The sequence below is a fragment of the Tasmannia lanceolata genome, unplaced genomic scaffold (genome assembly GCF_043159265.1).
Source record: "Tasmannia lanceolata isolate RefF3 unplaced genomic scaffold, GAP_Taslan_0.1 ptg000023l, whole genome shotgun sequence".
NCBI lineage: Eukaryota > Viridiplantae > Streptophyta > Magnoliopsida > Canellales > Winteraceae > Tasmannia > Tasmannia lanceolata.
The window spans coordinates 1566467-1594001 of NW_027518700.1; the positions used below are offsets into that span (position 1 = coordinate 1566467).

The following is a 27535-nucleotide window of genomic DNA, read 5'->3' on the forward strand; positions in this document are numbered from 1 at the left end:
CATACTTTAGAATGCTGTATCAAAGATGGAAATAGAGTCCAAAACTGATTATTGGAATCAATTTTGCATTTAATTTTGAGTCCAAAGCAATAATCAGTTTTGGAACCAAAATCAATTCTCAAATCCAAAATGAACCGGGCCTAAAATAATGAACCTTCATTTTTAAGTTGAAAGCATCAGGAATAACAGGGACATTATGGTGCATTTCCACGAATTAGATTGATTATTGATCTAGACTGCCCATCCATTGTGTTGATACTGGCAAACACTGTTCTGCCTGGACATTTTGTGGGGCAAAGCATATAACTCCGATGAACAACACAGCAGGCACATCATAAATCTTGTTCCATAATTTATGTTTTCAAGTCAACTTAACATCAGAAATCTTCTTCCATAATTTATGTTTTTGACTCAAATTATTCAAAACAACATAGTAAGACAAGAAAAAACTTTCACAGTCCCATTTACCTCTAAAAAACTACACTCCCCCGATGCCAAAAAATGGAAGTTTGGCATGGGGGATTGTTGCATACCGCATACGTCTATCCTCTTTTACTCATCAGTCACACATCCTCTTGAAGCGGGTTGCACATTCTTGATGTACTGAAAACAAGTGACAGATCCTTTTTCATCTTACGAACAAATGCAGCAGACAAATACTAACAAGTGATTGTTATCAGATAAGGGGTATATAGGGTATTTACAGACCTTGTATAGAACTCCTGAGGTAGCCTTGTACTGGGGTGCAACCCATTTCTTTCTTCTCTCTGCTAACTCCTCGTCTGTCAAATGAACATCCATTCGTCTCTTTTGAACGTCAATTGTGATTATGTCCCCATTCTGAACCAAACCTATTGGCCCACCATCCTGCAACAGATCCATCCATCCATTTCTCAAGAAAATGTAATCACAAGTTTTAAGTAATATGACTCTTAAAAAGAGATTTTGCCACATGAATGTTCGTGTGTCTGGTCTTATCCATGTAGTGGATAAAAAAGGATCATGGTGTGTTGTTTGGTGAATCTAAGAGTGGTGCATTGCATGTTTGATTCAAACTATAGTTTCCAGAGAGAGAAGTGATACGGGAAGTAAAATCAAGAAATAAGGAAGTAGGAATCTTTACGTGGAGTGAGGGAATCCAGTTCACGATTCGAAATCGGGAATCGAGAGATTCCCTGATTCAGAATCATGAGAAACACGATTCCCACTCTATGGGAAATGCGATTCCAACTTTTGGGAACCGCGGTTTAATGTTATTTGAAACGCGATTCCCAGGAGATTCCCTAGCGACTTCCTGGCGATTCCCTGTCGACTCTCCGGCGAGTTCACGATTTCCGCTTCCGACCTTCCCGGGAGCCTTCGATTCCTGTTTCAATTCCCGCTCTGCCAACCTTGGCAAGAAACAATGGGTTTAGATTTTAGAAAAGAAGAATTTGGGAAGCTATGTGTTAAGTGTTTAGAAAAGAAAGATTTACAAGAAGGTAAAGTTTCAAAGAAAATCAAGAGAAAACATGTAAGAAGCGTTATTGAAAGTCAACATCAAGCATGTAATAAGCCTCATTAGAAGCGAGTAAGAAGTGTACATAAAAAGTAAGGTTGTAGTCGGTTTGGGCTAATTACAAGTTTTAGATATTTATGGTTTCACATGATTTACTCATGTAGACTAAATAAATGTAAAGTTCTTGGAAAAGATCCATGTAAGTTTCATTTCAAAAATAAGATGAGCTTTTAAGTTTTAATACGCTTATCTGACAATCAAAAGGGGAAAACAATCTTTTAGAAAAAATAATAATCAACTACATAGCAAGCGTACTTTCAATTAAGAGGAAACACATTGAAAGTATGCGGGCATCCCTAAATTTGGATACAAGAACTTAGGGGATGTTCGGCAACACATCTCATCCTTGCCTGAAAAACAGACGGAAACGGATTGATGAGAATCTATGGAGCAACTCCAAGTTGCTCCGCAGAATCCCATCCTTTAGCCGTATAAGTAGCGTAAAAAAAGGGAGAAAATTTAGGAAACGGACTTTCGTGGGCTGGTAAGCCAAACGTGATTTTTTTTAGGATATCTTTTTTTATGCTCTACGGCTAAAAAATTGGCTGAAGCCCTTCTAATGATGGTTGCCGAACACACCCTTAGCTTCCGAAGCGAGTTTTCTATCCAACTAGGAAGTTTCTGGTAACTATGGCTCAAAGTAATCATAGAATTCTCCGAGTCTCTTGTGGCCCGAATAATTTGTTGAACATATATTTGTATTTACATATATTGAAGCCTGACTGTTTAAATTATTCATTTTGCTCCACCAATTTTGATAGATTACAGTCTCTGTCTGATCCCAGTGTCCATGCCCAACATAGATACAGATAGCTGCTTTTGATCCACTTGAAACTGCTAAGGTCCGATTTAGATTTCATGATATTAAGAAGTGAGTTGGTTACATTATTTGACTAAAGAGTGAGGAGGATATTACAGGGCTTCTATAGTAGGATCGCTTTAGATAGGCAACCCTTCCATTCACTACAACAGAGTAACTATTTTGATCCTATGTGACAGCACAAAAGATTCGTAACATGTGATAGCATGGTTGAAAGGAGTGAATGGTCTAAAATGATCTGGTAAATAAGTACACTTGTACTACTCACAATTGTCATCCCCACCACATAAAATAAGCTAAAGCCTACAATTCTTTGTAAGTTGCTATCTGCCTAGTAGAAAGAAATTCATGGATAGCCACTCGCTTTGCAAGCTACATGTAATTCTGAGACACAACAATAAGTCAAAACCAGTAAACAAAAGATTACATCGTCGAACCGAAAAGGTAGACCCTTGCCACATGGTTCTAAGGGCAAAGCGGGTAGAAACTTTATTGTGGACCCTCATAGTCTTAAATCGGACGTTGATCGAAGAAGAGCCTTAAAGATTAAAAGTAGATTTTTCAGATCATATCTTAGCCCTGACGTGAAATCTTCGCGCACGGGTAATCGTAAGCTTAAAAATTTTCTTGGATCGAAGGCCCACCTTCTGACCACTCGTGGGGGTCTTTCTTCTGTTGTGAGAAGGCTTAAATGTGCGCATCTTAAAAAAGGAAAGAAATCCTTGTCTGAAAGTTTCTATGAGTTGAGACTTCGGAAGGCCCCATCTAAGATGCTTGGAGAGTCTCGATCTTCCGGTTTGGGTTCATCTGGACAGGATGAGATTTTGATGACGGTTGATGACCTGCCTCTACTCAAATCCATAAAGTTCAATGAGAAATTGGCAAGAAAAGAACCCCCCACACCTAGTGAAGTGTTAAACTCTCCCCTCAAGAAGCAATGGGTCAAAGAGGGCACATTTTGATGGGGTAGGGGTGTCCCCCTCCCAGGGTACCATGAACAGTGAAGAAGAGCTCCATACCCGACTCCGCTACTTGCCCATTTGTCACAAGCTTATTGAGAAAGAAAGACGGACAAGGAGGCGCTTATGGGAGGAGGAGCAGCAACAGGCAATTGCCAATTTGGAAACAAAGCGCAAATCATTGGTTTCTACTGGTCAGACTGCAGAATCAGGTGACCCTGAGGCAGAACATGTTCCACTTCAGCTAACAAGTACACCTGGTGGACAGGATAAAGGGAAAGGGATTCTGATATCAAATGAGAATTCTGAGCACTCAGAAGAGGAGGAAGGGTTTAACAAGTTTCTAGCAATGGGTGATGTGCTGGGGATGTCGTACCAGGAAGACATAGGAAAAACAACAGAATTGTTCCGAGCTACGCAATCAAGAGAAACTGCTGAGATAAGGGAAGTAGGTGGTGAGGTTGAGCCAACTACTGAATTATTAAATTAAGTAATGCATCCTCAAAAAGAAAGAGACAGTGATTAGTTTATCTGGAATGCTCTTAACGACATCAAATAAAGATATCTGGAGTTTGATAGAAAAATGGGAGATGGACCCTAGGTTGTGGTTGATGGTATGACCTTCGAGAATGATGTTTTGGCATTATGGGGAACTCATGCATGGGTCGGCCTTGAGAGGGTGCTACTTGTACTGAATTTCCTAATCAAGGGCAAAAGGAAAGCATGAACTTTTGTCCCTTGAGTCCCTGTTTGAGTAACTTTGGTCTTTACCCGCGTATTCTCTATGATTTTCTTGTGCTAGTTGTATTGTATCTAGGAATTTCTTGACAGTGGTCGGTGGTCAGAATCTCCTTGGTATCGATCACAAGGTACAGGTAGAGACTGTTATGGAATTTCATCAAATTTGGTAAGAGGTTTTGTTGATTTGAGGCACAAAGGAAAAAGGACGCATGGCCGTTTTTGTTTTTTTACGTTCACCTTTACCTGGTTATGGGTATGCCCATTCCAGTCCTCTTTAATATTTTGTATAGCAGGATGGGACTCCTGGTCCCGAATGCGTCATAAATATTAATGAAACATGTCAATTATCAAAAAAAAGAAAAAAGATTACAATACCTGAGCTTCAGGGCAAATATGGCCAACAATATATCCAAGTGAGCCTCCTGAAATTCTACCATCAGTCAACAAGGCCACGTCCTTCAGAATTTAAAGCAACTTATCAAAAAACTTTTTTTTTGGATTGACCCAAAAAAAATTCAATTCAGCCAAACCAAAAAAAAGAGAGTAATTTATTGGATCAATGGCAACATGACTGCATAGTAACAAGCAAATCTTATCATGTCAATCTTTCACAGGGAAATGTGAGGCTAAGAAACATATATATGTATGCTCATGACCAACTAATGTTTGTGACGGATACCGAGTAAATCCAATTGTTAATATAAATTATTGCTCAATACCAAGGTGTCATGCTACAAAAACACTGCAAGTACTTCATTTGGTAAATCAGTAGAAGAGTAATCAATACCCACTTGTAACAAGGGTCAAACCACTGTTTAAAACCTCATCCACATCACCCATAGATTCACCCAAGTAGACTCGATTTTGGCCCTAAAACTCTTTTCACTTGTCAGAGTTACTATAAAACTGATTGCTTCAATCATAAACTCACCCAAGTCGACTTAGTTTTGCCTTGGCAAATTTCTTGTCACATTACGAGTTTTTAAACACAGGGCTAAACTAGCGATCATTAATCACAAACACACACAAAATCACTTGCTACAGGTTAAATGAGGATACCTTCCCAAGACCAGCCCCCATTATAGCACTTATTGATGCTAGCATTTCAGGCATGCCAGGTCCACCCTTCGGTCCCTCTCCCCTAATAACAACAACTTTGCCCTGGAACATATAGATAATGTAAGAATTTGAATTAGTCTAAGATAAAGTTCCCTCTCCCTTAATAACAACTTTTCCATGCCAAGGCATTCGTAAATGTGGGACATGCATTCTTTTCTGTATTTTTCTGGTGCGAAATGATTTTACGTCATCCACCAGGGTATTGGCTACAAGCTTGCAAATGACAGGTTGACAGCCAAGCCAAATGTGAAGTTGTCCACATTCTTTGAAATAGCATTACCGCTAGAAACTCTAAAGAGATCAATTGAGAGATCATCAGCCAACACACTCAGTTTGACTGGTGCAGTACCCACTGCTAATTCATTAATCAAACTTATACATACTCTAATAAAGTTACTAAAGTTGAAGCAATTTGTCAGATATAAAGAGTTTACAAATGCCAAATCAGATATCCATACCTTAAAGCTGATAAGATTTTCTGAGATAGCTGCTAACATTGACTCCTTGCTTTCAAAAACAAGAGCAGGACCTGCCAAGCATATGCCGACATTATCTTTTCTATCTAACTGTTTCTAAAATAATACATAATAATCATAGAGATCAAGAGATAGCAAGAAGGTAGAAATGTTATAGAATACAGCACCAGAGAAACATAAGCCTTCTTTCCCAGCAAATTTTGCCACAGAGCCCTCCGGTGCTAAATTTCCATATAATATCTGGATGTGGCCTGTTGACTTGATGGGGTTTTCAATAGGTCTTATAAGTTGCTGAAGAATAACAAAATAGCAACCTTCATATTCAAATTGTGTAGGAGTCATATCTAAGAATCTAAAATGTTACAAATTTACTATCTTACCTGACCTTCAGCCAAAGCAGGGAAAGACATTGCATTTTCTGCTATTGTCCTACCCGTGACTGTAATTATATTTTATAAAGTTAGCGTTTAGCAATATGATCAAGGAGTAGATGAAAAATAATATCAAGGAGTGAAACATCCACCAAATTTACTATGCATACCAGTTACGCAATCCCCATCTAAAAGCCCTTGCTCCAACAGATAGCACATGACTGCAGGTGTTCCGCCAATCTATAACAAAAAAGTTTATCAACCAATCAAGAGACTGCGCAACCCATATAATATAAGAAAACAATAGAAAAAATGAACAAAATGATAGAAATCAAATTTCTCGGCCATTCATATTCTACAGACCTTGTGTAAATCCTCCATGACATATTGTCCACTAGGCTTTATATTCGCAAGAAAAGGAACCTCATCACTAACCTTCTGAAAATCATCAAGAGTCAATTCTAGACCTACTGACCTACAAAAGGCACTAGCATCATCAAACTGCAACTGTATTGACACATGTCTCCATATATATGGAAAAAACATAGTGAACCTTCACCTAGCAATAGCAATCAAATGCAGCACGGCATCAGTACATCCACCAAGGGCCATAACAACAACCATTGCGTTACGCAATGATTTTTGAGTGATAATGTCTCGTGGTTTCAAATCCAATTTTATCAATTCCTTAATATGAGTGCCAACTAAACGGCCCTCAGCGAACTTCAAAGGGTCTTCTGCTGGTATTGAAGAGCTTTTCAAGATATGAAAAAAAGGATTAAAATAAGAAGCAGAACAAAAAGCGCAATCGGTGTGTACGCACCATGAATTGAAAAATAGAGTTTCAAGAAGGACAAAGAAATGTTAAATCTTAACGTCTACAATAAAATCCTGCTTGGAGATAATTTCTACCTGTAAGGAAGTGACATTCCCATCGCCTCAATTGTATAAGCCATTGTATTGGCCGTGTACCTGCCACCACAAGCCCTTTCTCCAGGGAAGATATTCTGAGGCATATTATTTATGACATCATCAGTGAAAATGCGGTCTCCAATGGCCTAATGTGCACCAACGACCCCAATGAACAAATTGCAAGGCTTGGAAATATTGATTAAGAAAGCAATGATGAATAATGAAAAAGCAGTAATCTTGAGTCTAAAAATAGAAATGGGAGTTTCATTTTTCTTGTTTCTTTGAGCGACACTAGAAAGGCAAATTTTATCTGAAAACATATAAGCAAAAGGACTTAAAACAGATCTCAAGACTATGAAGTTCCACATTCACCTTACATCTTCAGACAATCACATTTTGCTTATTACAAACATGCTCCAGTGACATTGAGTAAATCTCACAACAATTGCCCTCTACAGGCTTGGATTTCTTGATCATTCTAAGTGATACTTCTTGTGTTATGAACCATATAATACAAAGATTTGAGCCCTCGGCTGTTTGTTCATGAGAAGTTTTACAATGGGAGTTTAACTTTAATTGTCGCTGACAGTGACCATGCCCGTTGTGGCTACTGTAATGGGACTGTGGGAGTACACTGCCTTTGACCCCAATAAATAGGTTATTCTCAAACCCACGTGTGACTTTAAACTTACTAATTTCCATTCCCGTAGAGAAAGATGAATCTAACTCCACTTGTGTTTTTCACAGCCTGTCGCAAGTCGGGATAAAGGAGGAGGGTTGGCGTCAGGTTGGCAGTCGGCCGTAAACTTCGCCACTCTTATATGAAATGAATCCTATAGAAAATTCGTTGAGACGTAACCCTCTTAGCGACGCGCTGCATCGGCACCCAGATGTAGTGTTAAATGAGCAGGGGTCTTTGTACCTTCATGGGGAGGTGCAGGGGGTGAGGAGGCCAGTCCTGGGCCGTCACTCCCTTAGTGACACATCACAACAGCGCCCGAGTGTGGTGGAAAATGAGCAAGGGTCCTCGCACTTGAATGGACGGGTGCGCGGGGGGGGCCAAGGAAGCTAGTCCAAGAGAGTAGAATTCATTTAGCTAGTAGGAACATAGGTTCACTAATAGGTAAGCTGAGGGAATTAGTTGATATGCTGAGCAAGAGAGTTAATATAGCTTGTCTTCATGAGACTAAATGGGTAGGAGAAAAAGCTAGGGAAATAGAAAATACAGATTTCAAGTTATGGTATACATGGAAGGAGAGGAATATAAATGGTGTAGGGATTATAATAGATAAGAGACTAAGAGATGAGGTTGTAGATGTTAAAAGGAAGGATGATAGAATTATCTAATTAAATTAGTATTAGGTGAAGAGACGATTAATGTTATTAGTGCGTATACCCCTCAAATAGGATTAAATGATTCTGTCAAGAGTCAATTTTGGGAGGATATGGATGAAGTAGTCCGAGGAATACCGCATGGAGAGAAGTTATATATAGGAGGAGACTTAAATGGACATGTGGGAACAATTAGTGGAGGTTTTGAGAGGGTTCATGGAGGACTGGGTTTTGGAAATAGGAATGAGGCAGGAGAAGATATTTTGGGGTTTTCAGTGGCATATGATTTGATGTTAACAAATACTTTTTTTTTAAAAAAGAGACTCACCCTTGATAACCTTTAGCAGTGGCACCAACTGTAGCCAGATAAATTATTTTATCCTCACTAGGAGGGAGAACAGAGCTGCGTGTAAAGATTGTAAAGTAATACCCGGGGAGTGTCTAGCCACACAACATAGGTTGCTGGTGTTGGATACATGCATCAAAAGTTGGAAGAGAAAAGATAGAGATATTAGACATCCAAGGACTAGGTGGTGGGATCTCAAAGGGGAAAAACTAAAGATGTTTAAGGATAGACTAATTAAAGAAGGACCGTGTTGTCTCGACGAGGGGACTAATATTATGTGAAATGGGATGTCTAGTTATATCAGGAAAGTGGCTAGAGGGGTACTTGGAGACTCTAGAGGAAGGGGGTCGCCGTCTTAAGATACATGGTGCTGGAATGAGGAGGTCCAAAATGCAATTAGGTCTAAAAGGGAGTGTTATAAATGTTTGCATAAGTGTAGAAATGAGAACATTGAGAAGTATAAATTGGCCAGAAAAGAAGCTAAGAAGGCAGTAAGGGAAACTAGAGGCAAGTCATACGAGGATTTGTACGACAGGCTAGGGACGAAAGAAGGAGAAAAAGATGTTTACAAACTTGCTAAGATGAAAGAAAGGAAGAGCATGGACTTGAATCATATAAAATGCATCAAAGACGAGAATTAAAGATAGTAAAAGAAAACAAGGTTAAAGAGAGATAGAGAGTTACTTCTACAAGTTGTTTAATGGAAAACCTGTAGCGAATTTAGAAGAACTTGATAATGCTTTTGATGATACTTTTGATGATACAAATCGGAGGTTTGTTCGTAGAATTAGAACATCAGAGGAAAGATTAGCTATGAAAAATATGAAATTAGGTAAGGCTAAGGGGCCTGATGATATTCCTATTGAGACTTGGAGATGCTTGGGTGATGTGAGTTTGGTTTGGTTTGGTTAACTAGATTATTTAACAATATTTTGAATACTAAGAAGATGCCTAATGAGTGGAGGAAGAGTACATTAGTACATGTTTATAAGAATAAAAGAGATATTCAGAGTTGCACCAATTATAGGAGAATTAAGCTAATGAATGAGTCACACCATGAAGCTTTAGGAGAAGGTAATTGAGCATAGACTAAGAAAAGAGACTCAGCTGTCAGAGAATCAGTTTGGCTTCATGCCCGGACGATCAAGTATGGAAGCTATCTTCTTAATTAAGCGGTTAATGGAGAGCTTTAGAGAAAATAAAAAGGACCTTCATATGGTTTTCATTGATTTGGAGATGGCGTATGATAGGGTTCCCAAGAGTGTTATGTGGTAGGTGCTTGAAAGAAAAAAAGTGCCTACAAAATATGTTGATTGGATTAAGGATATGCATGATTTAGCAGTAACTAGTGTCAGAACCACGGATGGCATGTCTAGTGGGTTTCCCATTACAATAGGATTGCACCAAGGATCAACTGTAAGCCCTTATCTTTTTACGCTAGTTATAGATGAACTTACGAAGGGTATCCAAGATGAGGTACCATGGTGTATGTTATTTGCAGATGACATAGTATTAATTGACGAAACCAAAGCAAGAGTAAATGCTAAGTTAGAGTTATCGAGAACTACTTTGGAATCCAAAGGTTTTAGACTGAGTAGGACTAAGACAGAGTATATGGAGTGCAACTTTAGTAATGTAAGGAGGCAGGACGAGGATGTAGTAAATATGACTGGACAGGAGGTACCTAAGAGGGATATCTTTCGCTATCTTGGTTCAATTCTACATAAGAAAGGAGAGATTCAAGAGGATGTTAACCATAGAATAAGAGCAAGAGCAGGTTGGCTGAAGTGGAAGCTCGCCTCAGGAGTTCTGTGCGATTGTAAAATCCCTACCAAGTTGAAGGGAAAGTTTTATAAGACAGCTATGAGGCCAGCCATGTTGTACGGCTCAGAATGTTGGGCCACCAAGAAGAAGAATGTGCATAAGATGAGTGTAGCAGAGATGCAAATGCTTAGATGGATGTGCGGCCGCACAAGGTTAGATCGAATTAAAAATGAAGACATCCGTAAAAAGGTGGGGGTCGCACTAATTGAGGAGAAGATGAGAGAGAATCACCTAACATGGTTTGGGCATATCCAACGTAGGCCTTTTGATGCTCCAGTGAGAAGAAGTGACTTGTGCCAAGTTGATGGAGTAAAAAGAGGCAGGGGCAGACCGAAAATAACTTGGGTAGAAACAGTGAGGAAAGACTTGAGGGTTAGGAACATAACAGAGAAAATGACCTTGGATAGGATAGAATGGAAGAAAATGACCAATATAGACGAACCCAACTAGTGTCAAGAGTAGACTTAGTCACTTTGAATCGAGTAGATCCTTTTACCATCTTCTTGAAAATTTTCTAAAGGATTCATTAGCCGACCCCAACTAGTTTGGGACAAAGGCTTAGTTGAGTTGAGTTGTAGAGGAAGATGAATATGGAACATCCCAAAAAGCAATAGAGATGCATATTCATAGGGTACATATTTATTGAGAACGATGAAATTGTTCCATCACAACTTATGAATTTGTCTCCTAAAAAATAGACCCACTAAATACAAGTGGAGTTGAAGTACAAGTTTTTGATAGGACCATATAAATATTTGGCATAATCTCATAACAAAAAGCCAAAGATATTGTGAATATGCTTTCTTTTCCATACTTTAGTCCACTTGTCAATCCTCGTGTAAAACTTGATTCATTCAAAATGAACGATAAGACGACCCCTTAGATGAAGGAAACCAATATATTTTCATTGTGAAGTAAAACTTAAACCTTATCTCTGTCCTTTTATATGACGACGACATTCTTCTTGCAAATAATAACTTGAGTTGATTGTTTCAATGAAGTTGTGATTGGTTTCTTTTAAAATAATACATATATATATATATAGAGAGAGAGAGAGAGCGAGAAAAGTGTTCCCAAGTTTGAGCTCAGATAATCTTATCTGAGCTCAAGCTAAAAAAACATGTGGCCCCACACTATTGGTACTGTTTGTACATTTCCCCCTCCACCTTTGCTTGGGTTAGGACGATCATATAGGGCTGATTTTTGGTAAACACCTATCCATGAATGGACCTTCCTAATGAATGCTTTGGATCCCCCCAAAAGTGTGGGGCCACACGTGTTTTTTTAGCTTGAGCTCAAATAAGCTTATCTGCGCTCGAGTGCAAAAACAATGGTGGGGCCACATTGTTGGGGGGGATCCAAAGCATTCATTTGTGGGGCCCTTTCATGGATAGGGTGTCCACCAAAAATCAGCTCCATTGGATCACCATAGGGTGCCCATTTGTGGGTTGAAAAAATGGGCAGATTAGTGGACAAACAATGTCTGTCCATTTTCACCCCCACAAATGGACACCCTATGTTGATCCAATGAAGCTGATTTTTGTTACACCCCATCTATGATGGGGGCTTTTAAATGAATACTTAGGATCCCCCCAACAATGTGGCCCCACCCATGTTTCCAACACTCGAGCGCAGATAAGCTATCTGCGCTCAAGCACAAGAACCCTTTTCTCATTATATATATATATATATATATATATATATATATATAGAGAGAGAGAGAGAGACACACACACACGCACATATATATATGGGAAATGATTTCAGCACAACCATGTTGTACATGCATGCTCTTGACTATTGTTTAGTATTTAATTGACCTGCAAGTGCTTTAGAAGAATCGTAATAACCTTTTTGTTTAAAAGGCTCGTGGAAATGATTTCAGCACAACCATGTTGTACTTGCACGCTCTAGATTGTCGTTTAGTACTTAATTGGCCTGTAAGTGCTTCGAAAGAATCGTAATAACCTTTTTTTTAAAAGGCATCGTAATAACCATTTTACAGCTCTTTAAATATTAAACGACAAGCTAGGTGCACGCATGTATCAAAACATGCTTGTGCTGAAATATATATATATATATATATATATATATATATATATATATATATATATATATGAGGAAAGTTTTTCTAGTCGGCTGACTAGAGAAGCTTCTCTAGTCCGCCGACCAAAAAACACAATGTGCCCACATTATTTGGATAATCCAAAACATTCATTTGATAGGCACTGGCACAAATTGAAGGGCTAGGATGATCCTATCGAGCTGATTTTTTGGGCACACCCTATCTATGATAGGGCCCATCAAATGAATGCTTTGGATCATCCAAACAACATGGGCCCACTGTGTTTTTGGTCTAGAAAAACTTTCCTCATATATATATATATATATATATATATATATATATATATATATATATATATATATATATATATAGAGGAAAAGGATTGTACGCTCGAGTGTACCTAACCTTAGGTACGCTCGAGTGCCAAATCACATGGATCCCACATTTTTTTTGGTCATCTAAACCATTCATTTGCAAGGCCCCATCATAGATAGGGTGCATACCAAAAATCAGCTCCATAGGATCATCCTAACCCATCCATTTGTGGAGGTCAAAATGGACAGACACTGTTTGTCCACAAATCTGCCCATTTTGCCCTCCAGTTTTGGAGGGGTTAGGATGATTCAATGGTGCTGATTTTTGGTATACACCCTATCTATGATGGGGCCTTGCAAATGAATGGTTTAGATGACCAAAAAAAATGTGGGACCCATGTGATTTGGCACTCGAGCGTACCTAAGGTTAGGTACACTCGAGCGTACAATCCTTTTCCTCATATATATATATATATATATATATAGGGGAAACGTTTTCTGCGCGATACCTCAAATAAGTTATCTGAGCAAGAGCTCAAAAAATCATGTGGGCCCACATTGTTTGGATGATCCAAAGCATTCATTTGATAGGCCCTTACATAGATAGGGTGTGCCCAAAAAATCAGGTCCATAGGATCATCCTAACCCTTCAATTTTTGGAGGTTAAAAATGGACAGATTTGTGGAGGTTTATACCCATCCACTTTAACCTCCACAAATCGAAGGGTTAGGATAATCCTGTGGAGCAGATTTTTTGTGCACACTCTATCTATCTTTGGACTATCCAAATGAATGCTTTGGATCATCCAAACAATGTGGGCCCACATGATTTTTTGAGCTCTTGCTCAGATAACTTATCTGAGGTATCGCTCAGAAAACGTTTCCCCATATATATATATATATATATATAATATCAGGAAAGAGTGTCTACTCCATGGAGTAGATAAGTTATCTACTCCATCGGCCAAGACTATAGTAGGCCCCACATTGTTTGGACGATCCAAACTATTCACTTGATAGGCCTGACATAGATAGGGTGTGCCCAAAAAATCAGCTCCATAGGATCATCCCAACCCTTCAATTTGCGAAAGGTTCAAAATGAATAGATTTGTGAAAGTTTATATACGTCCATTTTAACCTCCACAGATCGAAGGGTTGGGATGATCCTATGGAGCTGAATTTTTGGGCACACCCTATCTATGTCATGGTCCATCGAATGAATGCTTAGGAGGAGTATATACACTCCAGCTTAAGGAGGAGTGTTGAATAATGTATTAGGTTAGTTTAGACATTAGTTGTAGTAGTTAGGGGTATTGTAGTCATTGTACGTTGTTGCCCTAGTTTGGGCCTATATATACATCATATTCATGAGGAGCTCCCTAGTGGAGACTCTCTATATCTTCACTCTTCTTCTTCTCTTCTCTAACCCTAATCTCATTTCTAACATTTTATAACTCAAGTGATTTAAGTTACAGCTAAAAGACCCTTCTACCCTTCCTAACAACACATGGGAAGATGGCTATAAGGGTAAAAGGGTCAACCTAGGGAAAATCTAATAAAATAACGGGGCAAAGTGTGTGCAAAGTGTGGCCCTAGATGATGTGGACATCCCCCACGGCTAGGTCCCAAATAAATTTATAAAAAATAGTGCATAATCCTCAAAATAATAACAAAACTAATGTTCTATGCTATAAAGTGGCAATCCATCGGTCGGATCACATCATTACTTGACCTATGAAGTCACCATCTTCTACTTCTCATCGTGTTATGGGTCCCTTTTAAGGGTTTTGTTTCCATATTTTTTTGTTTACATTCTCATATAGAGAAACATTGCACACAAGATACTGAAAATTACAATAGCCCTTGCAAATCTTTTGTTTTCTGGTACCAAGTTATCATTGTTGTTTCTTTTAGTTTGGTTTGTTCGTTTGTGTTTATTTCTATCCACTCTTATAGTTTGTACATTTCCATTTTTTTTATTGACTTTGTTCTTGGGTTTGTTACTTTGTATTTTTTCTTCACAATGTTATATTTTGCGCATTTCCCTTTCCCTTTTTATTGACTTTGATATTGGACTTAAATATTTTTTTTCTCAAAGTAGGCATATTACAAGCTAATTTGCCAAGAGCTTATTAATGATAATGCTTGGTTAATTTGTAACGCTGAACAACTTACCAAGCTTTGGATAAGACATCAAATTTACATCCATATCAACCTCTTAGAAGGCAGAACTGAAATATACTTTTCGAATTGATAGAATCTATCAGTTCATCAATTAGAAAGCCAATACCCACTTGAAAAAAACACTTGGACCCCTCAAGCATACGATTCTCACTATTTGGACCAAGGTTGCCAGAGCGGGAATCGAGAATCGAAAGTGGGGAATCAAAGGCTCCCGAGATGGTCGAAAGCGGGAATCATGAAGTTGTCGGGGAGTCGTTGGGGAGTTGGGAATCGCCGGAGAATTGCGTTTCACATGATATTAAACCGCAGTTCCCAAAAGTGGGAATCGCGATTTCCAAAAAGTGGGGAATCGGGATTCCCAAAAGTAAGAATCATGTTTCCGGCGAATCCGAACCGGGATTCCCAATTTTCGGGGATTCAAAACGATTCCCGTTTCGGAATCGCATACTGGGGAATCCCGATTCCCCGTCCAATGTGTGATCCCTTCTTCCTTGATTTGGACGTTGTCATGACTTTGTAAATCCAAAATTTTAGAAGTTCTCCCATCAATTAACCATGTTCCATCATTTTTACCCATTGATTTTATTCCCTCATTGTGATTACCGAATTTTTGCCCGGTAAATTTTACACTATGACAACAAGAGCTAATGAGAGGAGGTCGGAGAAGATGCAAGACAAACTGCATGTTGTCATTGATTTCTTCAAATTCTTCAACGTTTGAGATTTTCCTCCTTTCAATGTTGATTTTCATGTACTACCATTGACCAATTGTACTTATCTTTTAATCCTTTATATAAAATAAAAATAGGCGTGAGTTTTCTTTTGTGGGGTTGAATCAGATGCTGTCCATCTGCTCACCCTTTTAACTACGTTTTACCAAACATGAAATCATCAACAGCCCTAACATGAAATCATCAACACACAATCGCTTGAAATTGAATAGCATGAATCTAAAATATTTTATAATTTAGGAACCAAGAAAATTAGGCATATGTGCAATTGTGTGATTACATAGTCATTGCAATTAGTCTATTCCTTGTATTTGTAGGTTGAAACTTTACTAGCTGTTAAAGAGGCGTGATGAAATTAAATGTGGGGTTTGCACTTTATTGGATTGGTGATACTGAAATTTTAGTGCTTAGCCCTAAATTCACATTAGTATCTCCTTACTGTGTTCAGGTTCATTGAAGGACATTTTGATACATATGTGAAAAAGTATCCAACAACCTTCTGCATGGTGAGGGAAGCCTGACTTGCTGATGCCTTCTCATGTTCTTCAACAAGTTCTACTCCTCAACATTTTGGATACTTTTTAATCCATCATTTCTATTTTTAGGAGTTTCATGATCTAAATCCTGCCACTTATTTGATTTTTGTACTCTAAAATTTTAATGCTTCTTTTAATCAACCATTAATTTGTTTGTTTGTCACCCCGTGCATCGTACGGGTTTCTTACTAGTTAATATTCTATTTTTAATTGTTACAAGATCTACATGTTATGGAGCATGATCCATGTATGTGTTCATTTTTATGAACTTATTTTACTTTTTTGCCCCATCCATAATTTTTAACATTTTGTTTTTGAGTGTGTATAAACGGGTTCTTATATATTTTGCTATTTTCTTAACTGTGAGACCTATTAGTATTTTTATAGTTATGTTAGCATTTTACTACCAATTTAAATATTTTAAACATTTATGTGATATTTTCTTTAGTTAAAATAATTGTTTCGACACTATTAGTTCATGTATTAATTAAAAAACACGAGATAAGTAGACAGACATGCAGATTATACACTGATGTGACTGATCAGAGAAGTAAAAATCTAATAAATCATGTTGAAATTATCAAGTTATAATTTTAGTTCAAGTAAAAATGCCAAAAAAAAATTAGTCAACAGAACAATGTGGTCAAAACATTGCAGATAGCTCTGTTTTTGGACCTTGAGAATCTGTATCACCTGATTTACGGGCATAGCACCGATATGTGTCGTTTCGGCATTTGACCGATGCCCTTTTTTTAACCTTGCTGATGCCCAATTGAAATCTTCATCTATCTATTCTATATGCTATAAGATTTCACATTTAGGAAAAGCTTACTGTATGATTTATACATTGGAACTTATTCAAGTACCAACCCATAATAAGATAGAAGTGGAGGATTTAAAACTAAAGTGCATCTACACAAGCGTATTCCAAAAACGGGGATTTGAATATGAAGAACCATTGCCTTCATTGCAAATCTTTCACTTTTCATACATGACCTCAATGAATAAAAGTTTGTAATGCTTTTGTACAACTGTAAAAAAGAAATACTTCATTAGATCTACTTAATATGTGAAAAACAAGTAGCATTTGCTTCCTAGTTCTGTTTTCTCATGATTAAGGGTCACAGGAGATACAAAGAAATACCATATGTGGATTATGAAATTTAAAGCAAATGGGGATAAAAGGATCTATATTGGTGAAGAGATGAAATCATGGCTCAGGTTAAAAGCAGATGTAAAGATACGTGGAACAAAAAGTATATAAATAAAATAAAAAGAACGAAAGAAAAAAAGACAAGCAGTTCAGCCATTCATATCAAATTTACAAAATGGCAAATGAATGTGCATACCTTGTAAGTACAAACTTTATCATGACCGGGCTGCATAAAATTTAGATACAATAAATACATGACTTTGGCAGCCAGCAGTTCAAACCAACTAGTTAGAACTTATGAGAAGAGAGAAAACACCTAACCCCTATTTCTCGTGAACTTCAGATTTTACAAAAGAGAAAAATCACTTCATCAAACCTAATGACGCCATAAATATTACACCTTGGGATAAAAAAAGAGCATGTACGATCATTAAAAAACGGAATTACAACATAAGGAATAAAAAAAAGTGAACTAGCTCCAATGTAGAAGCTTGAAAGACATTTTAGCTCATCAGAAAAGATTTGAATTCCGCAGTTGCGACAGGGATTGAAAGAATTTTTAACTCAACGAAAAAGACATGAATTCCGCGGATGTGATTCTGCTAATAATGCATACATATAAACTACTTCCATCTTAAGCAAAACTATCTGGACGGGCAAAATGGAAAGTATTACTTTCAAAATTTACATAACATAGTACTCTTTTTCCCCTGTTTTGTAAGGCTAGTTTCCGGTCATAAAGATTCCTTGCTAAACGACCAAAATCATGGAGACTCTAGAAAAATTAAAAGGTCAAAATCCTGAATTTCAAAAGTCCCAATAATGAAAGTAGAAGGCAATTCATATGTATACAACATTTCCTAAACACTAACCTTAATAATAGTTCCACCATAGACCATGATACTGGGTAGATTTATCTGTCCCATTGCCATAATTCTACCTGCAATCTGTAGAGGCGCAAAAAATCAGATTCAAAATGCACAGTTCAACTTAACACAAACTGCACCATAGGGGTAGGCTTTAGGAAAAGAAAAAACACAAACTGCACCATAGGGGTAGGCATTAGGAAAAGAAAAAAGATACAAACAAGATAGTTTCCATCACTGATCAAAATATATTATTGAAATGGAATAGAAAGCATGCTTTGTCAAACCAAAACCTCAAAACATGACGACAATCCAAATTTTGGTTACTGATTTAGAGAGTATTATTACTGGCAAAATCAGAATCAGATGTCAAAAGGATTAATACATTGAGTTCACATGGAGATTTTATGCATTGGAGTGTTCTCCCTCTTTGGTAGTGCTGGGGACAGGCTCACCCTTATTTGTTCTCATTGTCTTCTTTTCAATAAATGTTTCCACTATTTCTAAAAGAAAACGACCAAGCGATAAAAATAAGGAATTCATATATCACCAAAATAGTGAAGTACAACCTAGAAAATTTTCTTCAGCCCAAAATACAGTGTTATGTTATAAAGAGAAGAACATTCGGTTCACATAGAAAACTTGCAGTGAATCAAGTGCCACAAAATTGCAGAGAGAACTACTTGAATGTCAAGCAAACCAAATTGAATAAGCATCAATGTCGCAGAACAGATTCAAAACATGACCCCCAAGCTAAAGAGATGTCAGTTATGGTCGATCTCTGCCCATGTTGTAACAACCTTTGATTTTATTTTTTTTAATAAATGCTTCCTTCTTGTTTAGAAAAGAAAATTATGAAATAGGGTACACTGAATAGTTAACAATCAGAACATTTACTTGGGGTTTATAGTATACTGAATAGTTAACAATCAGAACGCTTACTTGGGTTCATACACATACAAAAGCATGAGCTTTCAAATAAACGATAGGATATTAGTCACTTATATGACTCATTGCAAACAGTTTATATTTAAGTCCAGTATCCACCACCATTTCAAAAAAAAAAAGTCCAGTATCCACCATAGTACTGGTTTCCATGGAGAGGTGATACAAGCAGTACATAGATTTCAGAGACCCGAATTAATTGGTTGGGACGGGATTAGTCACTGGAGTGTTGGCTTATTCTATCTTATATTCCTACATGTCAAGTGAAGGGGATGGGGTAAATCAAATCCTTTTGTATTTAGAATCGATGATCTTTGATTCTACCTTAGCATCCAGATTGCAATGTTGTGTTCTGTGGAACTTCTCACTCAATCAAACCAGTGATGGGTTTCTCTTTCATTTTCCAATTTAACGGAAGACAACTAGCCAGACCTTTAATCTCCCTGGCACTTTCTCGAATATATGGAGTATCAGAATATATGGAGTATCACTGATTGAGTCCAGAAAACACACGCCAACATCTGCTGGTAATTTATCAAAAACAGCTAGCCGCAGCAGTCTCTGAAATTCAATAGCCAATCCAAGTGCACGGCATGTCTGAAACCATCTCCTAGGTTCGACACATAGATGTCCTTTACCCAAACTAGACTTTGTTGCTTAAAGAAATGATTGTTGCAATATCTGAAAGAAAAATAGTTCTCAGCAGAACCAGACCTGAGAGACTTTTTTCTCTTTTTTTTCTAAACCCTAAGCCTGAGAGATTTTTCAATGAACCCTAAGCCTGAGAGATTCTAAACCCTAAGCCTGAGAGATTTTTCAATGAACACGTACCCTCATAAAATATCACACACTAGAGCAAAACCAAAATGCCCACTCCCTGCCCACTCCCTACTCTCTGATTGATGAAGTCTCTAGTACCCTGTCATCATCATCATGGCCCAACATCAATAAAACTTGAAACTTCAAACTAGGGGTGCAACTTGGGTAGGGTTGGGCCGGGTTGAGGCCAACCCGACCCAACCCGAGAAGTTCAACCTCCAACCCAAACCCAACCAAACCGGACTCTTAACCCAGCATGGACAACCCAACCTAAACCCAAATTGGTTTTCCCCTAACCCGAACCCAACCCGACCCGATTTCCCATGTTGGGTCGGGTCGGGTCGGGTCGCTGAAATATTTGCTTAACAAGCACTTGCTCTATTCAAAAAATAAATAAAATGGGTAACATGGCATGGACCACGTAGTATTATGTTTCATTCACCCATGAAATTAATAATAAAGAGAATCATAGAATAAAGCCAAAGCATCTTGAATAAATGAATTTAGATAAAGAGAAACATATATGGCATGGATCAAGATAAACATGGCATAGACCACATTGAAATTCTACTTTAAGATCCAAACCATACAGTTAGTCGGGTTACGGGTCGGGTTGCCCATTACCCCAACCCAACCCGATTTCCAGTCGGTTTGACAGTTCCCAACCCGGACCCGGACCCAACCAGGAAAGGCTCAACCCAACCCGCCCTAAAATTCGGGTTGAACCCGTCGGGTTCAGGTTGACTCGACCCAAGTTCCACCTGTACTTCAAACACTTAATTTTGATTTCCATGATTTTCACATCTTTTTTCAGTAACTGCACCATGACAAAACCTAATCCTACTTCCATAACCACCATAAAACACCCAATTCATTGAAAAATCGAGTAAACGAGACTAATGGTGCAAATTTACATCTCTCTCAATGCAAATTAACACTAAAAACATAAAAAATAAAAACCCAGAATATTTTTTATTTTTTTTAAAGATGAAACAGAAAGCACAAGACCCAAGACCAAAAAGAACTCAACAAGAATAAAACCTGTTAGAGAATGAGAAGAAGAGAAAAAGAAGAAGTGTAGCCCACTTCCCCTTACTTTGATATATATAGAAAGAGAACATACAAATGACCACTATGCCCTTAGGCTATGTAACACTATGTAATACATCTTCTAATACCTTCTAACACTCCCCCCCCCCCAAGCTGGAATGTATATATTGTACATTCCAAGCTTGTTACATATGTCAGTCAATTTTGTAAAGCTTAAGGACTTTGTGAATACATCAGCTAACTGATCAGCTGATCTCGTGAAAGAAACATGAATCTCGCCTCTTTGTATCCTCTGGCGAACGAAGTGGCAATCAACCTCTATATGCTTGGTTCTCTCATGAAAGACCGGATTTGTAGCTATATGAATAGCAGCTTTATTGTCACAGTAAAGCTGAGCTGGAGCAGATGAAGAGAAACCAATCTCTAAAAGGAGAGAACGTAATCAAATAAGCTCTCCACTGGTATGAGACATAGCACGATACTCTGATTCGGCGCTCAACTTGGAGACTATGTCTTGCTTGCCGCCAACAAAGGTGCAATATCCGGTGGTGGATCTTCTATCTGCTGAAGATCCTGCCTAATCCGCATCACAGAAGCCTTCTACTCTGGTATGACCATGCTTCTTGAATAGGAGGCTTTTCCCTGGCGCTCCTTTCAAGTAGCGAAGAATCTGAATCACTGCTGCCCAGTGAGAAGTACGGGGTGAGCTCATATGTTGGCTGACTGCACCAACAGCAAAAGCTATATCTAGACGAGTGATTGTAAGATATATGAGCTTACCGACTCTGCCAGGATCATCTAATAAATCTCCTTCTTCTGGAAGGAGTTTCCCATTTGGGTCCATGGGAGCAGACGCAGGTTTCACTCCAAGGTAACCTGTCTCCTCAAGAAGATCTAGAGCATATTTCCTCTATGAGAGGGAGAGGCCTCTAGTAGAATATGCCACCTCAATGCCAAGAAAGTACCTGAGACGACCCAAATCTTTGGTTGAAAACTCTTTCTACAAGAAGGTTTTCAGTCTGTGTATCCCCTCTGAATCATTGCCTGTAATGATGATATCGTCGACATATACTATCAATAGCACACAACCAGCAGTAGAATGAGAACTGAAGACGGAGTGATCAACTGCACATTGCTTCATGCCATATCGCATGATAGCATCACCGAATCGTCCAAACCAGGCTCTAGGGGACTGTTTGAGGCCATATCTATACCTTTGTAACCGACATACTGAGGAAGACATATCCCCCTAAGCAACATACCTAGGAGGTTGCTCCATATACACCTCCTCAGTAAGCTCACCATGTAAGAAGGCGTTCTTGACATCTAACTGATGCAGAGGCCATGCATGTGTAATGGCAAGAGAGAAGTACTCTAACCGATGGAATCTTAGCGACCGGCAAGAAAGTCTCTAAATAATCAACACCAAATGTTTGAGTATATCCTTTGGCCACCAACCGCGCCTTAAGGCGCTCAATAGTACCGTCAGGTAAGTGTTTGACGGCATAAACCCAGCGGCAAGCGGCAACCAACTGGAAGAGCCCCAGGAGGAAGAGGAACTAACTCCCATGTCTGATTGGCCTGGAGGGTCTGCATCTCAAGATCCATGGCCGCACGCCATCCCGAATGATCAAGAGCAGCTGGTAAAGACTGTGTCAAAGAAACAGAGGACAAAGAAGAAACAAAACTCTGAAACATAGGGGTGAGAGAATCATATGAAACAACAGAGGAAATAGGATGAGCAGTACTGTGAGAACGAGTACGAGAAGCAATAGGAGAATCTGAATCAGAACTAGGGGAAATGGGCACCTGAGATGTAGAGGGTGGGATCTCCGGCTGCAAGGGCGAGGGCGGAGGAGGATGAGATGTAGATCTCAAGCGACGAGGATGAAGTGTAGATCTCAGGCGACGAGGATGTGTCTGCGGAGGAGCGAGAGGAGGAGCCTCAGTAGCCTCAGGAGCCTGTAGTGAAGAGGAGGGATCCCAGACAAGAGACGTCTCAGGAACCAATACAGGAGGGGAAAGGAGAGGAGCCGGAAGGGCGGGGAGGGGAAGAGAAAGGTCTGTGTCAGGAACTGTGGAAGGAGTCTCATGAGAAGATACAAAGTAAGAATCGGACTCGAAGAATGTGACATCGACAGCACAAAGGACCGATGCAGACGAGGATTGTAACAGCGATAACCTTTCTGGGTACGGGAGTACCCAAGAAAGATGCGCCGTTCAGCCCGAGAGTCCAGCTTATCGAAGCCAGGACCAAGGTGGTGACAAAACACACACACCCAAATACCCTAGGGGTGATAGGAAAGGGGTTATGACCCTATAACACAGCAAAGGGGGAAGAGCCACCAAGAACCGAGGATGGAAGCCAGTTGGCAAGGTGGCATGCAGTAAGAACAGCATCACCCCAATAGCTCTTGGGAACTCGCATCTGAATAAGAAGAGAGCGAGCCCCATCGAGTAAAGATCGCATTTTCCTTTCAGCCACACCATTTTACTGAGAGGTGTAAGCACAGGAAGACTGGTGGATAATACCCCGACTGGAAAGAAAATCCTGGAACCCATGTGAAGTGGAGAAATATTCTCTAGCATTCTCTGTGCGCAAGCATTTGAGGGTACAATCAAACTGATTTGTAACCTCAGAATGAAAAGTACGAAAAGCAGAGAAAACTTCAGAACGATCTCAAAGCAAATACAACCAAGTCATGCGAGAATAGTCATCAGTGAAAACAACAAATATCTATATCAAAAAATAGAAGGAGTTCTCATGGGACCCCATACATCAGAGTGCACTAAAGCAAAAGGGTGCGAGGCCCGACTAACAAGCCTAGAGGAAAAGGACACACGGTGGTGTTTTCCAAGTTCACAGGCCTCGCACTGAAAAGACTGAATAGGAACAGAAACTATAGAAGTGCGCCGTAAGCGCTCAATGCATGGATGACCAAGGCGGCAGTGCCACTGGTAAGCGTCAACGGAGCTGTGTAAAATGGTACGGGTGGGAAGACCATCCAGACGATACAGCCCACCTACCTCACGTCCTCTACCAATCGTCCTCCCAGTCGCAAGATCCTGAAATAAGCAGTAAGATGAATAAAATGAGACATAGCAGTTAAGAGATTTAGTGAGCTGACTGACTGAAAGTAAGTTAAAGGGAGACTAGGGAACACAAAGAACAGAGGAGAGGGTAAGACCAGGATAGGGAGAGGTACTCCCAGTACCAGAAATGGGAGTAGTGCGGCCATCAGCGAGGGTCATAGACTGAGATGAAAGAGGGCTAAAGGAACTGAGTGATGAGGAAGTACCTGTCACATGGTTCGAAGCTCCCGAATCAATGATCCAGGAGCTCCAGCTACTGAGGAGAGAGGCAGGGGTACTACCTGGCTGTGCAAAGCCAGCACTGGGAGGGTGGGCAGCCAAGCGTAGGCGTTGGAGCTCATCATAGTCTGCCTAAGTAAAAGAGGGGACAACCGAACTGGAGCCAGAGGCAAATGCTCGAGGGTCGGAGTCTTCGAGAGTAAAAAAGTGCGTTGATCGCCCAAAATGAGATGGTTGCAGGGGACGACGCTCAGGATGTAGCACATAACAGGTCTCTTCACGGTGGTCTTCGCGCCGGCAATGTGTACAATATAGACGAGGGCGGCCACTATACCCCCTGCCACCAGAGTCACGGCCACAGCTAGAGTCACGGCCTCGGCCAAACATCCCACCACCACGGGCAGGCCGATCTCCTGCGGCATATGCCGCGGTAGCAGGACCATAAAAAACAACAGGAGTAAGAGAGGCTGCAGCAAGACACTGCTGAACCCGCTGATAGACCTCCTCGAGGGAAGGCATAGTACCAGAACCATAACTCTGCTGGCGAAAAGACATAAACTCGGGGCCCAGGGTCTCAAGAAACTGAACAACTCGGAGCTGATCCCGCTGCCGTGCGGCTACGGCCAAGTCTGTCGTCAAGGGCATGAAAACATCGAGCTGCTGATAGTGAAAGAAGAACTGGTCATAGTATGTAGAAAGAGGGGTGTCGCCACGCCGAAGATACATCCACTCAAAATATGTGGCACAAATACGGAAGAGGTTACCCACACCGGAAAACATAATTCTAGTATGATCCTCTTTGCAGTCGGAAGGTGCATCATAGTCCCTAAAATATGTGGGATCAAACTCTGCCAGAGTAAACTACAGATATGAGCATCATCTGTCTCCCACTGCTCATAGGTGGGATCCGAAGCCTCAGGAGGGTAACGACGTATGGTATAGACCTTCCTTTTGGCAAGGAGATATAAACCTCCACCGCCACTTTCTAATTCATGTAATTGGAACCATCAAATTTGACTGTGGTCATCGGGAGGAAGGAGGCATCACCCGATGAAGAGGAAATATGGGTAGAAGAAGAAGAAGAAGTTGTGCGTGTGAGAGGGACACCCATCAAGGGGAAGAGAATGAGAAGAAGAAAAAAAGAAGTGTAGCCCTCTTCCCCTTACTTTGATATATATATATAAAGAGAACATACAAATGAACACTATGTCGTTAGGCTATGTAACACTATGTAATACATCTTCTAATACCTTCTAACAAAACCCAACAGTAAAAAAAAGAGATTAGGGGGCTTAGGAAAGAAAAGATGTTACATTTTTTTCACAGCCAATGGAGATTTCGGCGTCGCACAACTGATCACTCATAAAAGTTTCAATACTATCGGCAATCAAATCCCTAGTCCCCATAGAAATGGCATCGTTAAACCCAATTGTGTTGAACCTCGAACCCACCATTCCAGCCTTCTTAACCCTCGTGTAGACAGCCCTAAGAAGGTTGTCGACGTAATCGTTACAAGGGTGACCCTCGAACCATACCTGGGAGATGCAGACCTTGGGTCTGCGTTTGTGGGATTTGGGTGGTTCTGTGATATGGGAACTGTATTTGTAGAGTTCTTTGAGAAGGTAAAGGGGAGGATTCTGAGATTTGGGTTCTTTGATTTGAGTTTGGGATTTGGGTTCTGTGTTTACATGGGAGATACTGGAGAAGCGGAGGAGGGGAAAAGAGAGATTTGGGCGTGGACAGGCTAACAAGGCTAAGGCCTGCCGCATGGTGGCTGCAAAATGCTTCATACTGGCCGTGTTTATATGCTTCAAGGCAACGAATTTTGGCAGATTTTGAGAGGATTGGCTAGTTGAAAACCACGTTCAAGAGGAGCTCGGCTTGTTTAGGGTTCTACCAAGAGAAGCTAAGCTAACGCCTGCGCTCTCTATCATATTCAAGGGTATCATAAGCAAATTTGAAAGGGCCTTTAACAAAAAAAAAGTCCGAGTCCGAGTCTAGTCCTATAGGGCACCAGAAGTTCAGGTCAGGTCCTTATATTGTCGACGAAATCATGCCTGGAAAAGTATTGTCCACGGGTTTTTGCAAGAAAATAAAAGGTCTTATTTGCAGAGGATTAGCCTATCAAAGATCACGTTCAAGAGGATTTTGGCTTGTTTAGGGTTCTACCAAGAGAAGCTAAGGCCTGCTAGGGTTTTCGCAAGGAAAAAAAAAGTTGTTTTGCGGAGGAGAAAGTGGGCTTGTTTAGGGTTCTGCTGGCCTGCTAGGGTTTTTGCAAGAAAATAAAATGTCCTATTTGCAGAGAATTAGCCTATCAAAGATCACGTTCAAGAGGAGTTCGGCTTGTTTAGGGTTCTGCCAAGAGAAGCTAAAGCCTGCTAGGGTTTTTGCAACGAGGAAGTCGGCTTGTTTAGGGTTCTGCCAAGAGAAGATATGGCCTGCTAGGGTTTTTGCAAGAAAAAAAAAAGTTGTTTTGCCGAGGAGGAAGTCGGCTTGTTTAGGGTTCTGCTGGCCTGCTAGGGTTTTTGCAAGAAAATAAAAAGTCCTATTTGCAGAGGATTAGCCTATCAAAGATCACGTTCAAGAGGAGTTCGGCTTGTTTAGGGTTCTGCCAAGAGAGGCTAAGGCCTTCTAGGGTTTTTGCAAGGAGGAAATGGCCTGCTAGGGTTTTTGCAAGAAAATAAAAAGTCGTTTTTGCGTAGGATTAGCCTATCAAAGATCACGTTCAAGAGGATTTCGGCTTGTTTAGGGTTCTGCCAAGAGAAGCGAAGGCCTGCTAGGGTTTTTGCAAGAAAATAAAATGTCTGTTTGCCGAGGGTTCTGCCAAGAGAAGCATATGGGCTGCTAGGGCTTTTGTAAGAAAATAAAAGGGCAGTGACAATCCCCGGGATAAATCCCCCTAACGAAAATACCTGACGAGAGAATGACCAAAATGGCCCCGGTATTTATAGAAATAACAAAACCTGCCCTGATCACTTCCCTCTCCCCTGATTGCCCATGCCTCCGCCTCTTAAAAAACGAGAGAGAATTCTCTCTCTCTCATTTCCTTCCTTAGGTTTGGAATTTGTGTATTTTCATCCTCACTCTCCTCAACCTTCATTTT

The 27535-nt window shown here is 39.9% G+C and overlaps 1 protein-coding gene and 1 long non-coding RNA gene across 8 annotated transcripts; both read right to left on the reverse strand.

Annotated features, from left to right (window-relative positions):
- Nucleotides 1-332: 332 nt before the first annotated feature.
- On the reverse strand, nt 333-27535 carry LOC143856271 (dihydroxy-acid dehydratase, chloroplastic-like). 7 transcript variants are annotated; one of them, XM_077366440.1, is made up of 14 exons: nt 25746-27530; nt 18313-18387; nt 17637-17666; nt 6957-7102; nt 6604-6798; nt 6408-6519; nt 6215-6284; nt 6054-6112; nt 5841-5964; nt 5656-5726; nt 5138-5239; nt 4454-4534; nt 709-867; nt 333-603 (listed from the first exon to the last, which is right to left on the reverse strand). In XM_077366440.1, the coding sequence occupies exons 1-14, from the start codon at nt 26220-26222 to the stop codon at nt 553-555; spliced, it is 1752 nt and encodes a 583-aa protein (XP_077222555.1). In that variant the 5' UTR covers nt 26223-27530; the 3' UTR covers nt 333-552. The 7 variants fall into 7 exon arrangements, 6 of the variants coding, with proteins under 6 accessions (XP_077222555.1, XP_077222556.1, XP_077222560.1 ...); XM_077366441.1 differs by having other exon boundaries at nt 6957-7051; nt 25746-27529; XR_013238147.1 differs by lacking the exon at nt 333-603 and adding an exon at nt 1124-1391 and having other exon boundaries at nt 728-867; nt 4454-4500; nt 25746-27534.
- LOC143856273 (uncharacterized) lies at nt 18396-25739 on the reverse strand. Its single transcript, XR_013238148.1, has 3 exons — nt 24420-25739; nt 22930-24186; nt 18396-22770 (listed from the first exon to the last, which is right to left on the reverse strand). It is a non-coding gene; the product is annotated as an uncharacterized LOC143856273 (long non-coding RNA).

Excerpts from the sequence above, each read along its gene's own strand:
- LOC143856271 (XM_077366440.1), bottom strand. The coding sequence starts at position 26,222 with ATGAAGCATTTTGCAGCCACCATGCGGCAGGCCTTAGCCTTGTTAGCC. Across the intron at positions 6,113-6,214 it reads AGATGGGGATTGCGTAACTG|TCACGGGTAGGACAATAGCA; the intron begins GTATGCATAGTA and ends ATATAATTACAG. Across the intron at positions 604-708 it reads CCTCAGGAGTTCTATACAAG|TACATCAAGAATGTGCAACC; the intron begins GTCTGTAAATAC and ends ACTTGTTTTCAG.